This window comes from Trifolium pratense, linkage group LG2 (genome assembly GCF_020283565.1).
Source record: "Trifolium pratense cultivar HEN17-A07 linkage group LG2, ARS_RC_1.1, whole genome shotgun sequence".
NCBI lineage: Eukaryota > Viridiplantae > Streptophyta > Magnoliopsida > Fabales > Fabaceae > Trifolium > Trifolium pratense.
The window spans coordinates 74,189,076-74,204,132 of record NC_060060.1 but is presented as its reverse complement, the minus strand read 5'-3'; the positions used below and the strand labels follow the sequence as shown (position 1 = coordinate 74,204,132).

The following is a 15,057-nucleotide window of genomic DNA, read 5'->3' as shown; positions in this document are numbered from 1 at the left end:
ATAGAAGATGAAAAGAAAAGTAAAAACAGAAGAAAGAATATACCTTTGAATGTTAGGATCAAAAGAGTTTTTGTTTTTTGAGGGAAGTCAAAAAAGAGTTTTTGTTGTTATTATTTCATATACATATTATGCAAAGGGGTCATCGTAGATGTTGACACCATGGAATACATAGCCTATGAAGAATGCAGGGCACTAACATCTTGGAATCACCATCAAAGTATGCCATTGTTCTTATTCATAAACATAAGAGATAAGAGTTAATCTAGACTGAAAGATCATAGTTAGACATACAATTAAATGTTTATCACGGTGTAATTATTCATCTATTTATTTATTTTTTAATAAACATTATTCATATTTAACTCTTTTCCTCTCATTTTTTTAGTGTTTTTTTTTTCTTTCACGTTATCAATTTTTAATTTTCTTTGAAGAATTTGTTGAACATATATGAATTCTTTTATTCTATTTTTTTTTAAGAAATGAGTCAAAATCTACTTCTTGAGCATATGATGAAATTTTCTTCTAACTTCAGTCTCTTTAAATTTGTATTCTTTAATTTTAGTTCTTCATTGTTTATAGAAGTTGAAGTAGCATGTTCGAAATGACTTATTTTGATGACATATCGTTATTAAGACATTAAAATATCACTAGTTTAATTATTTAATCCAAACTTTAACAATTTAATTTGAAGTTATAGATAAATTAACAAAAAATAAATAATTAAACTAATAATGTTTTAATTTCTTAATAATGGTATGTTTTATAAAAATATTTTGAAACATAATATGTGAATTTTCTAAAAATTAAGAACTAAAATTAAAAGCAGAAAATTAAGATGGACTAAAGTTAAAAAGAAAATTTTAAAGAAACTAAAAGGAACAATTAATATATTCAGGGCCCGTCTGGAATAGCTTATTTTTGAACTTATGCAAACAACTTATGCAATATAAATTAAGTTTTATGCTATTTTATAAGTTCACATTAGTGAAAATTATATTTTTATAAGTTATTTTATCATAAACCACATTGACAAACTTATAATAATATATAAAAAATGCATAAGATGTTTGCATAAATTAAAAAATAAGATAATCCAAACGGGGGCTTAGTAGACTATGGTGGTTGAACCATTTTGTTTGTTTTGGCATCGATTGAGTTTTTATTTTCAGCGTTCTGTTCCTGCATGTAAACATGTGCTAGTAAAGTCTATTCTTTGGTTTTAATATATTTCAAAAAAAAAAATTCAGTAGACCAAAAATATAATTAACCCTTTATTTTTTTTTGGTACATTATTTTATCAAAAAATATAAAATTAAATACACAAACATAATTTTATTTACTTAATAAAAAATCTATTTCTATTTAACTGAATCAATTCCTATTTCTATTAACTGAATGAATTGAATTCAGTTTTTGATCCGAAACAAACTAAAACGTCATTATTCAATTTAGATTAATTTAATTCGTCAGTTTAATCAGTTTACCTATAGTTTTAAATTAGTAATGTGCAGTTCAATTAATTTTTCTATAGTTAGTGCGCACTGTTCACTCCTTCGTTAACTCGAAATAGTGCGGCCGTTTCACAAGCCGACACCTTTCCTCCGCTTCGCTGAAAATGAAAAAAGAAAAATAGGTCCTTAATTCCCAAAATACCCCCCGATCTGTTATGCTTCATCATCATCTCTGTATTCAAATCCCAAATCCCATTTTGGATCAAACTCTTCTCTCTCACCTCATTTTCTGTTACACTCGTTTCTCTTCTTTCTATCTCTTTCTCTCTCTCTATTCCATATACACAGAGAGAGAAAAAGTGAAATTGAAAAAGAGATAGAGAGAGAGAGAGGAGAGAGATACTTCTTCTTCTTCTTCTTCTTCTTCCTCCGGCGTTCGTTCGTTGATGGAGCTTCAGAAGCGTCCAGATCATCATCACAACCTCCCGGAGAAGAAAGGCCAAAAGAGGAAACTCCAACAAGAGGAAGAAGAATTTCAACAACAGATCTCTCTTCCTCCCACCGGAGAAACACGCGACGCTCTTCTCTCCGATATCAACCAACACGTTTCAATCCTTCTTTCCACTTTTTCATCTAAAGAATCCGATAGAGCTTCTGCTAAGCGCGCCACTCACGCCCTCGCCGATCTTGCCAAAAACGGTTGATTCATTTTTTCTATTCGAATTCACATGCATGTGTTGTTATCTGAATCCATAATTCGGTTGTTGTTGCAATTGTAGAGGAAATTGTGAACCTGATTGTTGAAGGAGGTGCTATTCCAGCTTTGATTAAGCATCTTCAATCTCCTCCTTTGCCTCAAAACGACAGCGTTCCGAAGCTGTTGCCGTTTGAGCATGAGGTTGAGAAAGGAAGCGCTTTCGCACTTGGACTTCTTGCCGTTAAGGTAACTTCACTTCATCTTTTTCTCTTATTTAGAAGCTTTTATTTGTAAATAATTGTCGCTCAATTTATTTATGCATTGAATTGTGCAAGTTCTAGATTGTATGCATTTGTTTGATATGATTTTGCTTACCATTCATTAAGATTATAGTTCCATATCTTAGTTACCTACCTCGAGGGATGGATTAGTCTCTGCAGTCGTGCATGGAGCTCAAGGATACCTTGGTTTATCAAAAAATAAATAAATTATAGTTCCATGATAGTTATTTGTATTCTAATATATTTACTTACAAGTATATTGATTATGTGTTTTTAATTGGAAATTTTATTTATCCCTTTATTATATTATGAGATTATTTAGGTTAAAAGATTTGAGGGGATTGTAGAATGGTATAGGGAAGTTTCTAAGATATGTTTGAAGGTCTAATATGTCGAATGATTCCTTAGTCCTGACCTAAACTAATTAGTTTGTTTGAAATGCCTTTCTACAGCCAGAACATCAACAGCTCATTGTTGATAATGGTGCCGTAAAGCATCTTGTTGATCTTTTGAAGAGACATAAGAATGGGTTAACATCACGTGCCATTAATAGTCTCATTCGGAGGGCTGCGGATGCGATCACTAACCTTGCTCATGAGAATAGCAGTATTAAAACCCGTGTTAGGTTTGCTTCTTCAAGGAATACTATACAAATGAAATTTAATTTGAAATGATTCTGTTTAACATGATGATGATCTGGAGTTAATGTATAGGACGGAAGGTGGGATTCCACCATTAGTTCATTTGCTTGAATTTGCGGATACAAAGGTGCAAAGAGCAGCTGCTGGTGCATTACGGACCCTGGCTTTTAAAAATGATGAAAATAAGAATCAGGTAAGTGGGCTTCTTTGAAAGATGGGGATTTAGTCATTTAGATAAATTTTAATATGATATAAGTATATGACTAAGTTACATAACATTGTCACGATTTGTCAGATTGTTGAATGCAATGCTCTTCCAACTCTGATTTTGATGCTCCGGTCAGAAGATGCTGCTATTCATTATGAAGCGGTATTTACTAGTGTAGCCTTAATTATAGATTCTTAATTTGCAATACTCTTGTGTTTGGTCTTTACACTTCTCTTATTGTGCACATTCATTGAATTTTATTTTATTACAGGTTGGTGTGATCGGAAATCTGGTCCACTCCTCCCCCAATATAAAGAAAGAAGTTATTCTTGCTGGAGCCTTGCAACCTGTTATTGGATTACTGAGGTATATTCTCTATTTGAACCCATGAAAAATACAACGCTCCCTTTAATCTTGTACCTCTTCTGCAACCCTACCTTCAACTTATATTGATATCATGATATCATAAAATTAATTACTCCCTCCGTCCCAAAATAAATGACCTAGTTGACCACCTTCATGTTTGCCAATGCACAACTTTAATCATTAATATATCAAATTATCTATTATTAAAAATTATAAAAATTATATATTTTGAAAATACTCATCGAGACAAATCAAACAACATTTCATATGCTAATATTTGCATATACATATTAGTAAAAAAATACAGTCAAAGGAGATCATATGAATAGTAGACAAAGTAAAAAATAGGTCATTTATTTTGGGACGGAGGGAGTATAATATCTCCAAAGCTCCCTTTTCGCGGCAATAATCTTCCAAGACCAAAGTATATTGCCGAGAAGGATATCTTCTTATTTATCTATGCTAATGGTGTTGTATATGTAACAGCTCCTGTTGCTCAGAAAGTCAGAGAGAAGCAGCATTGTTACTTGGACAGTTTGCAGCGACCGATTCAGACTGCAAGGTAAACACAGACTTTAGTTTTCTAACTATCAACAATATACACCAAATTGTTTTAGAACAATTTCAAATGTTGAATTCTGTGTTAATCTTTCTGGATAGGTATGTGTTAACTGCTCTTTGATGCTGTTAAGTTAGTTATTAAGTTGATGAGTTTGTTAGGGGTTGTTAAGCGCGCTATTTTGGTTATTCTTCGAAAGTCTTTAAATAGTCCTCAGTTGGTAGAGGAGATAATAGCTTTTAGAATAATTGAGTTTTTGGACTGGTTATTGCAGTATGAAAGGACAGGTGCTCCTTTGTAAACCTTTTGTATCTTCTTTTTCAATCTCTCTAGAGAAATAAGAAATCCTTCATTTGTTTGCAATCTTTATTCAGTTGAATATGTTTTTACACCATTATTCTAGGAATTCTTTATTGCTCAAAGAAAGGATCCTAACAGATGCTTAATGTGTTATGTCTCTCCAAAATTTAATTCTTATCTTCTGTTGAACTTGGTTTTTGTAGGTTCACATTGTACAAAGAGGTGCTGTACGGCCTTTGATAGATATGCTTCAGTCTCCCGATGTTCAGCTCAAAGAAATGTCTGCGTTTGCATTGGGAAGATTGGCACAGGTTTTTTGTTCTCCTTTGTTTTTTCCATGTTATTGTACTTGTGTGTGCAACTCCAGAGGTTAATTTCATCTCTATATTCATGAAAACTAATACTATTAGCTCTTATTTTTTCCTATGTTGTTTTTGAAGCTGAAACTTTTAAGCGTTGAATTAAGTGAGCTTAGATTTGAGCACCTAAGCTGTCTTATTAATTTTATTTATATCGCAGCTTTTTAAATTCAAATTTTATGCAACAAAAAAAATAATAATTCAAGTTTCATGTACTATTTCCATTTGTAAGCTGAATTCCAAAATCCTTTTAACACCATAACTATTTCCTTTGACCTGAAGATATTAAATTTTATATGTCAGGACACACATAACCAAGCTGGTATTGCACACACTGGCGGCTTAATGCCATTGCTGAAGCTTCTTGACTCAAAAAACGGGTCTTTGCAACATAATGCTGCTTTTGCTCTTTATGGCCTTGCAGAGAATGAGGTAAGATAAACTATAAGAACTCTAATGATAAAGATATTATGTCATAGAAAATTTATTATTGAAAACCAAATTTAATATTATCTTACTTTGTGCCATAGGATAATGTGCCCGACTTTATTAGAGTAGGTGGAATTAAGAGACTCCAGGATGGAGAGTTTATTATTCAAGTAAGTTTATCTTTTTAATACGCAAGTAGCAGCTCTGGTTTCATAGTTTGTGCTTTAAACCCATTTATTGCCTATATCAATATTAATATTCAATGATATTGGTGATTGCAAGAAAATTTTATCGTTACGAACTGGAAACATTAGGCTTTTTGACACACTGATCTTTATGGAAATGCTATTGGTTTCTATTGTAGGCAACTAAGGATTGTGTTGCTAAGACATTGAAGAGACTAGAAGAGAAGATTCATGGTCGTGTAAGCACAATGTCACATTGACTTGTTACTTTACTGAGTTTCCTCATTATACTGTAATTAACATGGAAATGACAGGGATGCTATCACTGTATCAGCTATAAGCTTAATAAGTTCTATACAACAATAAACCACCAAGCCTTATTATACAAGTTCCAAGTTTCATATTGTGATCAATTTTGTAATCTATTAATTTTCTCTTTGTAGGTGTTGAACCATTTGTTATATCTTATGCGAGTTTCAGACAAGGCATTCCAAAGACGAGTTGCTTTGGCTCTTGCTCATCTTTGTTCTGCAGATGACCAGAGAAAAATATTTATTGACCACAATGGTATGCATATTCTTAGTCAACCATTTTGCATTGGTGTTATGTATCTTGCCTATGAAATCCTTTTTATGGATACTTTGTTTCCTATTCGATTCTTTTTGAAGCTAAGCATCTGTTCATGCAGGGCTGGAATTGCTTATTGGACTTCTTGGTTCATCCTGCCCTAAGCAGCAACTTGACGGTGCCGTGGCTTTATGCAAGTTGGCTAACAAAGCTATGGCTCTGTCTCCTGTAGATGCTGCTCCTCCATCCCCAACACCCCAGGTAGCCTTATATACAGTTTGCTTTCTCTCCAGGCTTCATAATCTCACTGCTAAGAGTTTGCTTTCTCTTCAGCCATGTAAGATTGTGGCGGTGTTTTTTTGTTTTCGACAACCACGATGTCCAATTTGTGAAGCATGGCGGCACCATGGTGTTTATGGCAGATTTTGGCCTTCCACCATGGTCCACAATCTATAAAACTGATATCTTGATGTCGGCGTCTAGTTATGAATATATGCTATGTTTAATTAATTAGCATCTGATGCCTAGTTTTGTCCTTTTTCCTTACTTTCTATCCGGTCTAGATGATTCTGGATAAGTTGTTTTTCAATGTTGGAATATCTATGATCCTAGATTGTACTTCTTGCAGGTCTATTTGGGAGAGCAGTATGTAAACAATGCTACCTTGTCCGACGTTACATTTTTGGTTGAAGGTTGATACTTTCTATCCATATTGTTTCTTGCTGATAAATGTTTCTTGAAAAATAACTTACCTGAAATGTAGTGTCATAGTTTTAGTTGACATTTGTAGATAACCGGGTATTTTTATACTTTGTTGCAGGTAAACGGTTTTATGCTCACAGAATCTGTTTACTTGCATCTTCCGATGCATTTCGTGCAATGTTTGATGGTGGTTATAGGGTGGGTATATCTCCTCTCTCCCCACTCCTGGCTATTGTTATTGTTGACTATCTACCAAAAAAGATACCTCCTTTGTTGGTTGCTCTCTACTATGTTTATCACCTACTGTTCTTTTGGTTTTAATGCTTTCTCATCCCTGTTAAAACTTTTGTTGGATATCATATATTAGGCTTTTGGATTGAATGGTGAATTTAAATATAGCACTAAAAGTTAGTGTAGAAAATAATAAGTAAATACTGTTGTTTTTTATTCCTCAGCTCAAGGCTGGTTTAAATAGGAAGAGTACAAATATAAAAGGAAATAATAGATAAGCTTAGAATCTCCTAGAAATAACAAACTAGGAAACTAAATATTTTCCAACACCCCCCCTCAAGTTGGTGCATAGATATCTATCATGCCCAACTTGCCGATCAAATGCTCAAAGGTGGGTCTTGCTAAGCTTTTGGTCAAGATATCTGCAGTTTGCTGACTCGAAGTTACAAAAGGTAGACATATGATTCCGGCATCTAACTTCTCTTTTATGAAATGTCGATCGATCTCAATATGCTTGGTTCTGTCATGTTGAACTGGGTTATGAGCTATGCTAATAGCGGCTTTACTGTCAGAGTATAATTTCAATGGAAGCTCAATTTTCATCTTAAGCTCTTCTAGGACTCTGTGGATCCATAATCCTTCACAAATACCTTGAGCCATAGCTCTAAACTCAGCTTCTGCACTACTTCTTGCTACAACTCCTTGTTTCTTGCTCCTCCATGTCACAAGATTACCCCAAACATAGGTACAATATCCGGAGGTTGATCTTCTGTCAGTGACTGAACCTGCCCAATCAGCATCGGTAAAGATAGACACATTTCTTTCATTAGTCTTCTTAAAAAATAATCCCTTTCCGGGATTTGCTTTCAAATATCGCAGTATCCTATAGACTGCCTCAAGATGTTCCTCAAAAGGAGAATGCATAAACTGACTTACTACACTAACCGAGAAAGCAATGTCAGGTCTAGTGTGTGACAAATAAATCAGTTTCCCAACCAATCTCTGGTATCTTCCAGTATCAACAGGAACACTACCTTCTTCCCAAAGTTTTGCATTAGGATCTATGGGAGTATCTGCTGGTCGACATCCACTCATTCCTGTTTCTTTCAATAAATCTAGAATGTATTTTTGCTGGGAAACTACAATACCATCTTTTGATCGAGCAACCTCCATACCAAGAAAATATCTCATGGATCCCAAGTCCTTGATTTCAAAGTCTAATGCTAATTTCTCCTTTACTCTTGCCATTTCAACTATATCATCTCCAGTAAGGACGATATCATCAACATAAACAATTAGGACAGCAATTTTTCCATCTTGGGAGAACTTTGTGAACAAGGTGTGGTCAGCTTGTCCTTGAATGTATCCTTGTTTCTTCATGGAATAAGTGAACTTTTCAAACCAAGCTCTAGGAGACTGCTTTAATCCATACAAAGACTTATTTAGCTTGCATACATTTGATCCAAACTTGTCTTCAAAGCCAGGAGGAATGTCCATATATACTTCTTCTTCTAAATCACCATTGAGAAAAGCATTCTTAACATCCAACTGATGTAGGGGCCAATCTAAGTTAGCAGCAAGAGACAAGAGAATTCTGACAGTGTTCAATTTTGCAACAGGAGCAAAAGTCTCTGAGTAGTCTATACCATAGGTTTGAGTAAAACCCTTAGCCACCAATCGAGCCTTGTACCTTTCGATTGACCCATCTGAATTATACTTCACAGTAAACACCCATTTGCATCCAACCGTCTTCTTGCCATCCGGTAGTGTCATAACACTCCAGGTTTTGTTCTTTTCAAGAGCTTTCATCTCCTCAAGTACAGCTTCCCTCCACTTTGGAACTTCTAGAGCAACCTGTACATTTTTTGGAATCTCTACACTAGACAATTTTGAGGTAAAGGCAGAAAAAGATGAAGACAAATTTGAATATGATATAAAATTGGACAATGGGTATTTAGTGCAAGATCTAACAGGTTTTCTAACAGCCACAGGATCATCGATATCAGGATACAAAATACGACTCTCAGAAACAGAGATAGACTTACCTTTTCTTTTTTTAGGAAGTTGATCATCCCCCAGTTCAGATTCATGACAGTGTTGAGATGTGGACTCATCACTTTCTTTGTGATTCTTTCTCACAAAAACCTTTCCTTTCCAAGTCTTGTTTCCTGCTTCAAACCTATTATCTTTATATGACTCATTATTTTGTGGCATTTCAATTAGATCATCATTATCATTGTTTTCAAGATTCTCATTGTTTTCTTCATGAGAAAATGTAGGCTCGGATTCACCAAGCTCACTACTCAAAACAGGAGTAGGATTAGATAAAAAATCATGGTCATTTTTCGTTGGTGCAGAAGTATAAGTCTTAGAACTTTGTGATACCGGCAAAGATAAATTATTAAAAAAACTCATGTCCTCAGTTTGAAACGAGTTAAAAAAACTCATGTCCTCAATTTGAGACGAATCTTCATTTAAATTTCCCCCCTGAAGATGCGTGTCAAAAAAAGGTTTGTTTTCAAAGAATGTAACATCCATGGTGACAAACATTTTCTGGTTTTTTGGATCAAAACATTTATATCCCTTCTGGGTTGGAGAATACCCAACAAAAACACATTTTATAGCACGCGGTTCGAGTTTGCTAATATTCTTATGTTCATGAACAAATGCAGTGCAACCAAAGATTTTTAAGGTCAAATCGTTTGAAACACGATCATTAGGAAAACATTCTTTGAAAATATGAATTGGAGTTTTAAAATTAAGAACTTTGGAGGGCACTCTGTTAATTAAGTATGCAGCTGTTAAAACTGCTTCACCCCACAAATAATTTGGTACTTTACTTGCGAAAAGTAAAGCTCTAGCCACCTCCAACAAGTGCCTATTTTTTCTTTCTGCAACTCCATTTTGTTGGGGAGTGTTAGGACATGAACTTTGATGCACAATTCCATTTTCACGAAAAAAATCACTCAACATTGTGTTAAAATATTCTTTGCCGTTATCACTTCTAAATACTTGAATATTTGTTTGAAATTGATTTTGCACCATTTTAACAAAATCTTTTACGGCCTGACAAACGTCAGATTTCCCTTTTAACAAGTACACCCAACTAACTCTTGAGTGATCATCTATAAATGTGATAAACCATTTTTTATGAGAAAGTGTACTTGTTCGGTTAGGGCCCCAAACATCACTGTGAATAACAGAAAAAGGTTTTGATGGTTTGTAGGGCTGTAATGGAAAATGAGAACGATGATGTTTTGCAAATTCACATGCTTCACATTTAAACAAAGATAAATCCTTATTACGAAATAACTCAGGAAATAAGTGTTTTAAATAAGGAAAACTAGGATGACCTAATCGTGAATGCCATAACATAACATCATCATTATTATTATTCAAAACTAAAAAAGATTCAAAGCATGAACTTATTGGTTTGGAAGGTAGTTGTGATTCAGGTTCAATGTCGAAGTAGTAGAGTCCTCCACTCTCCTTAGCACTACCAATCATCTTCCCCAAGTTCAAATCCTGAAAAACACAATGAGTACGGAAAAAATTAGTTTGACAATTTCTATCTTGGGCTAATTTACTGACAGACATGAGACTACAAGATAGATTTGGGACATGAAAAACATCTTTAAGGGTTAGACTTGGAGACAACACAACCGAACCTTTACCCGCAATGGCTGAAAAGGATCCATCCGCAATTTTTATTTTATGGTTACCTGCACATGGACTATAAGAAGAAAACAGAGTAGAATCACCAGTCATGTGATCACTTGCACCCGAATCTACTATCCAAGCACGACTAGGACTGACACTAAAAAGGGCAGAAGTACCTTTGGGGGCAACAGAGCCAGAAAGAGTGTTAGATTCAAGAATTTTGTACAGTCTGTCTAGTTGTTCCATCGTGAATGAAAGCTGAATTGAAGAAGACTGATGCTCTTGATCAGAATTACTGGCTTGGAATGTATGACCCTCACCTCCACCTTTGTTCTTCTGATTTGAAGGTCGCGGAAGACCATGTAATTTCCAACATTGAAAAATAGTATGTCCCAAACGATGACAATATTTGCATTCACGACGGTATTTGAAAGTGGATGATCGTCGTCGAGAATAAAAAAACGTCATAATTAATAATCTTAGCCAAGGAGTACCGGAAGCATTAAAGAAAAGTAACGCCGGTGAACAGTACTCGTAAACAGTAATCACGTGAACAGTACGTATGAACAGTGCCTCCGATGAACAGTATTTTAAATGAACAGTGCGCGTGAACAGTACCACGTGTGAACAGTGCCGCACACAAAATCAGTCGTCGTGGTCAGATTGTAAACACGACGGCGGCTAGGGTTTTGCGGAAGCGAGACCCCCAAAATCGGGAGCTCTCGATACCATGTAGAAAATAATAAGTAAATACTGTTGTTTTTTATTCCTCAGCTCAAGGCTGGTTTAAATAGGAAGAGTACAAATATAAAAGGAAATAATAGATAAGCTTAGAATCTCCTAGAAATAACAAACTAGGAAACTAAATATTTTCCAACAGTTAGTATTGCAAATTGAATTTAAATATAAAAATAAAAGTTTGCATTGAAGTGATACCATGTTATAATCCATGTGCTTGATATACAATTCTTTGTATGACACAGGAGAAGGATGCAAGGGACATTGAGATTCCAAATATTAGATGGGAGGTCTTTGAGCTGATGATGAGGTCTAATCATATGCTTTATGAAAGTTGTGCTGTGAAAGCTTGTAATGATTGAGGATAACTTAAATCTCATTGTTTAATCTTTGTCCAGATTTATATATACTGGATCAGTTGATGTCACTCTTGAAATTGCTCAAGATCTCCTCCGAGCAGCTGATCAATATCTCTTAGAAGGGCTTAAGAGACTATGTGAATACACAATTGCACAGGTTAGCTAAGTGAATTGGTTTTGTTAGAGTATTATTTCCCGAACTAATATTAGAATAGAAAGTGAATTCATCATTACTTGATTTTTTATCACAGGATGTATCAGTGGAGAGTGTGTCAAGTATGTATGAACTTTCGGAAGCATTCAATGCTATATCATTGAGACACACATGCATACTTTTTATCTTGGAGCACTTCGATAAATTAAGTGCAATGCCAGGGTATATATTTGATTCCCTCAATCACATGTTTGCTTCTTGCTTTTTGTGGATACTTCTTTTCTGTTGTAATGTCCAACAGCAGATATTTTTTATAAACTTATAAATATGCAATCTTAACAGACTATATGTCTAAGAATCTCCTCCCTTTCAAAAAAATAAATCTAAGAATCTCGAATAAGCTATAGGCTTTAGTCTTTTGTATGTTCCATGTAGTTTTGGCAAAACATGTTGACCTAAAATGAATCCATATGTTGGAAGTCTCTGGCACATCTTAAACAGCGATATTCTTTTACAGGTCTAGAATAAAATTTTACATCCTAATATACCCAATAATTAACAAGGAATGTCTTCACAATCACACTATTTCACCTTTGAGTAAAGGTTTCTCAGTGATATATGGAATGGGGAGACACGGATGGTTTTCTCAACGTTTGAAGAAAGTAGTAAACGTGGTTCTTATTATTCATCTTGCTTGCTTTTATCTTGACAAATATGATATAACTGCGGTTTATACGTCATTGTATAGTTGATTCACAGTAGACACACACTGACCTTCGCTTTGAAATAAGCTGGATGATTTAGTTGGTCAGTTTTTTTTTTTTTTTTTTTTTAAGAGTTTTAGTTGGTTGGTTAAAGCAGTTGTTTTGGGTACGGTTGCTTCCTTATACTTAAATTGTGAATATGATGATTGAAATTCACATTTAATATTGCAGTGGTTCTTAAATTTCTTTTGATTTGTTAGCTTCTTAAATTTCTAAATTTTGTTTGTGCCAACTGTTTGCAGACACTCTCATTTGATTCAGAGTACAATACCTGAGATCCGCAATTACTTTGTTAAAACTCTTACAAAGGGGAATTCCAACATCCAGGCGTAGTATGTGCCATTCTATTATTGACATCTAACAGATTGCAATGTACATAATATGGTAGATGCTATTTCTTTTATTGAATGTGTGGCGGAGGTCTCCTGGATTCAGAACAGCATGGTTTTGAAGAAATGTCTGACATCAAAGTGGTGTTTTCTGGTGCTGTATCGCTCCCGTCTAGTTGTAACGTCGTTGTCATAGATGTAGCATACACGACCTTCACGAACAGTTTTTTTTCCTAGTGCAATATTGTGATGGTTATGAATTGATAGTTCTCTATCTCAATCGATTTTGCAGTACAATTGTTGAGTTCATGGTTATGTTATAGGTTACCCAAGCGTTTCATGTATAGATGACTTCTAGATAGTCCTTTGCAAGAAAGTTGTGTTAATGGATTGTCTTTTAGTTTTGTTTTATCACAAAAATGTGTTTGTAAACTAATGTTACAAATACATCATTTATGTATGCATGAGAGCTTATAATTTTTTTATCTTCTTTATATATGGTGTCGTGCAATAATACTATATAGAATGAGAGCTTCTTATCCTATATATCCTAATGAAACCAATACAAAATTGCTGGACAAAAGCATCTAAATATTAATTATGAAGATAACAAAACCAAAAATTTATTATTGAGAGATGCTAACAGGGAGATGCATAATCTCAGCTGAGAAACTTGTAAAAACAACATCTATTAATTATAAAAATAGCAAAACCAAAATTTATTATTGAGATATGCAGTAGCCCTTTTTAGCGGCGAAGAAAGTCGACCACAACTTTATACAATCTTTTAGCGTTCTCTGTATTAGGATCAAACATGTAATATACATGATCCTCATCTTTCTCTTCAAAGAATTCGACTTCCCCTTTCCACCCACTCTCCTTCAAAGCCTCATAATATCTTTCGGTTCTGTCCCTAAATAACAGGTGATCCTTGCCAGCAGCAGTAATAAGCAGCCTAGAGCCACCAAGTGTAGCCAAACTAGGTGCCCCAGAAGCCATTGGATTGAGCATAGGGTTATCTAACCCACCAGGAGCAGAAGGGTAAGCAAACTTCCAAATCCTAGATTGAAGAGTCTCCTCAAATCCTATAACAGGTTCCTTCCCCATTGGTTTTGCACCCCAAATGTAAGGGTGGTTAGCATAAGTACCAAGTAGTTTAACACCACCAGGTAAAGCTTCAACACCAGCACGCATAGCAACATTGAGAGAAATGTTGCCACCACTACTATCACCACCAATGAAAATTCTGTTAAAATCACCATGATTGGTGATCCAAGGGTCACTGTTTATGGGATTTTGAGTTGCATGAGAAGCAACCCAACAGAGACCAGCCCAACAATCATTATAAGCTGTAGGAAGATAATACTCTGGAGCCTTTCTATGTTCTATGGTAGCAACCACAGCATTTGCTTGAGAAGCTAAGAGATTGCAATATGCGTGGTGGTGTATTGCATAGGCTGATTCAAAGGTGAATCCACCACCATGAAAATAAACCAAGATGGTGAGTTTTTGGTTCTGATCATTGGTTTGTGTTAGTTTTGGAAGGAAAAGTCTAGCAGTGAGGTAAGGATCATTCGAAAAGACAATGTCTTTGGATGAGACACCGGTTACAGGGTCCTCTTCTTGTGGTGGAACAATCGGAAGGTTGCGTGGACGATCTATGGTACCGTCACTATAGACAGCTATGTGGGGGAGCAGGTTGTGGACTATTACCTTGTCTCCATTGGTGCCTGTTGAGGAAGCCATTTTAATTAAGCATGCAAATATTGTTCACAACACCTCGTGCAATTTATATATGTCTCTGTGTGTGTGAAACACTCAAATTTGGAATATTATACTCATTTAGTAAATGTAAAATAAAAGTCAACATGAATCTGGTCTAAATTTAAGTCGAATACTTTTGACTTTTGTTTATACTTAAATCCAAAATATAATAGAATGAACTTTTGACTGTCTATAAGTGAAGAATTTTGAATGCATTAATTAATAAAAAATTTTGAGGCAGCATTAATTATTTACTTTATTTTTTTTGACTAAAACATTATTAATTATTTAAAAGCTCATGCATTGTATTTGT

The 15,057-nt window shown here is 34.7% G+C and overlaps 2 protein-coding genes across 2 annotated transcripts; one reads left to right on the top strand and one right to left on the bottom strand.

Moving 5' to 3' along the window:
* The first annotated feature begins 1,486 nt into the window (after positions 1–1,486).
* Positions 1,487–13,474, top strand: LOC123910860 (ARM REPEAT PROTEIN INTERACTING WITH ABF2). Its single transcript, XM_045962145.1, has 19 exons — positions 1,487–2,150; positions 2,231–2,394; positions 2,882–3,054; positions 3,143–3,263; positions 3,366–3,440; positions 3,550–3,644; positions 4,131–4,206; positions 4,707–4,814; positions 5,166–5,294; positions 5,393–5,461; positions 5,656–5,715; positions 5,920–6,043; positions 6,165–6,304; positions 6,672–6,735; positions 6,864–6,943; positions 11,620–11,684; positions 11,773–11,890; positions 11,985–12,109; positions 12,894–13,474. The coding sequence occupies exons 1-19, from the start codon at positions 1,898–1,900 to the stop codon at positions 12,982–12,984; spliced, it is 2,130 nt and encodes a 709-aa protein (XP_045818101.1). The 5' UTR covers positions 1,487–1,897; the 3' UTR covers positions 12,985–13,474.
* Positions 13,475–13,727: 253 nt separating this feature from the next.
* Positions 13,728–14,726, bottom strand: LOC123910030 (2-hydroxyisoflavanone dehydratase-like). The gene has a single exon (XM_045961055.1). The coding sequence runs from the start codon at positions 14,724–14,726 to the stop codon at positions 13,728–13,730; it is 999 nt and encodes a 332-aa protein (XP_045817011.1).
* Between the last annotated feature and the right edge of the window lie 331 nt (positions 14,727–15,057).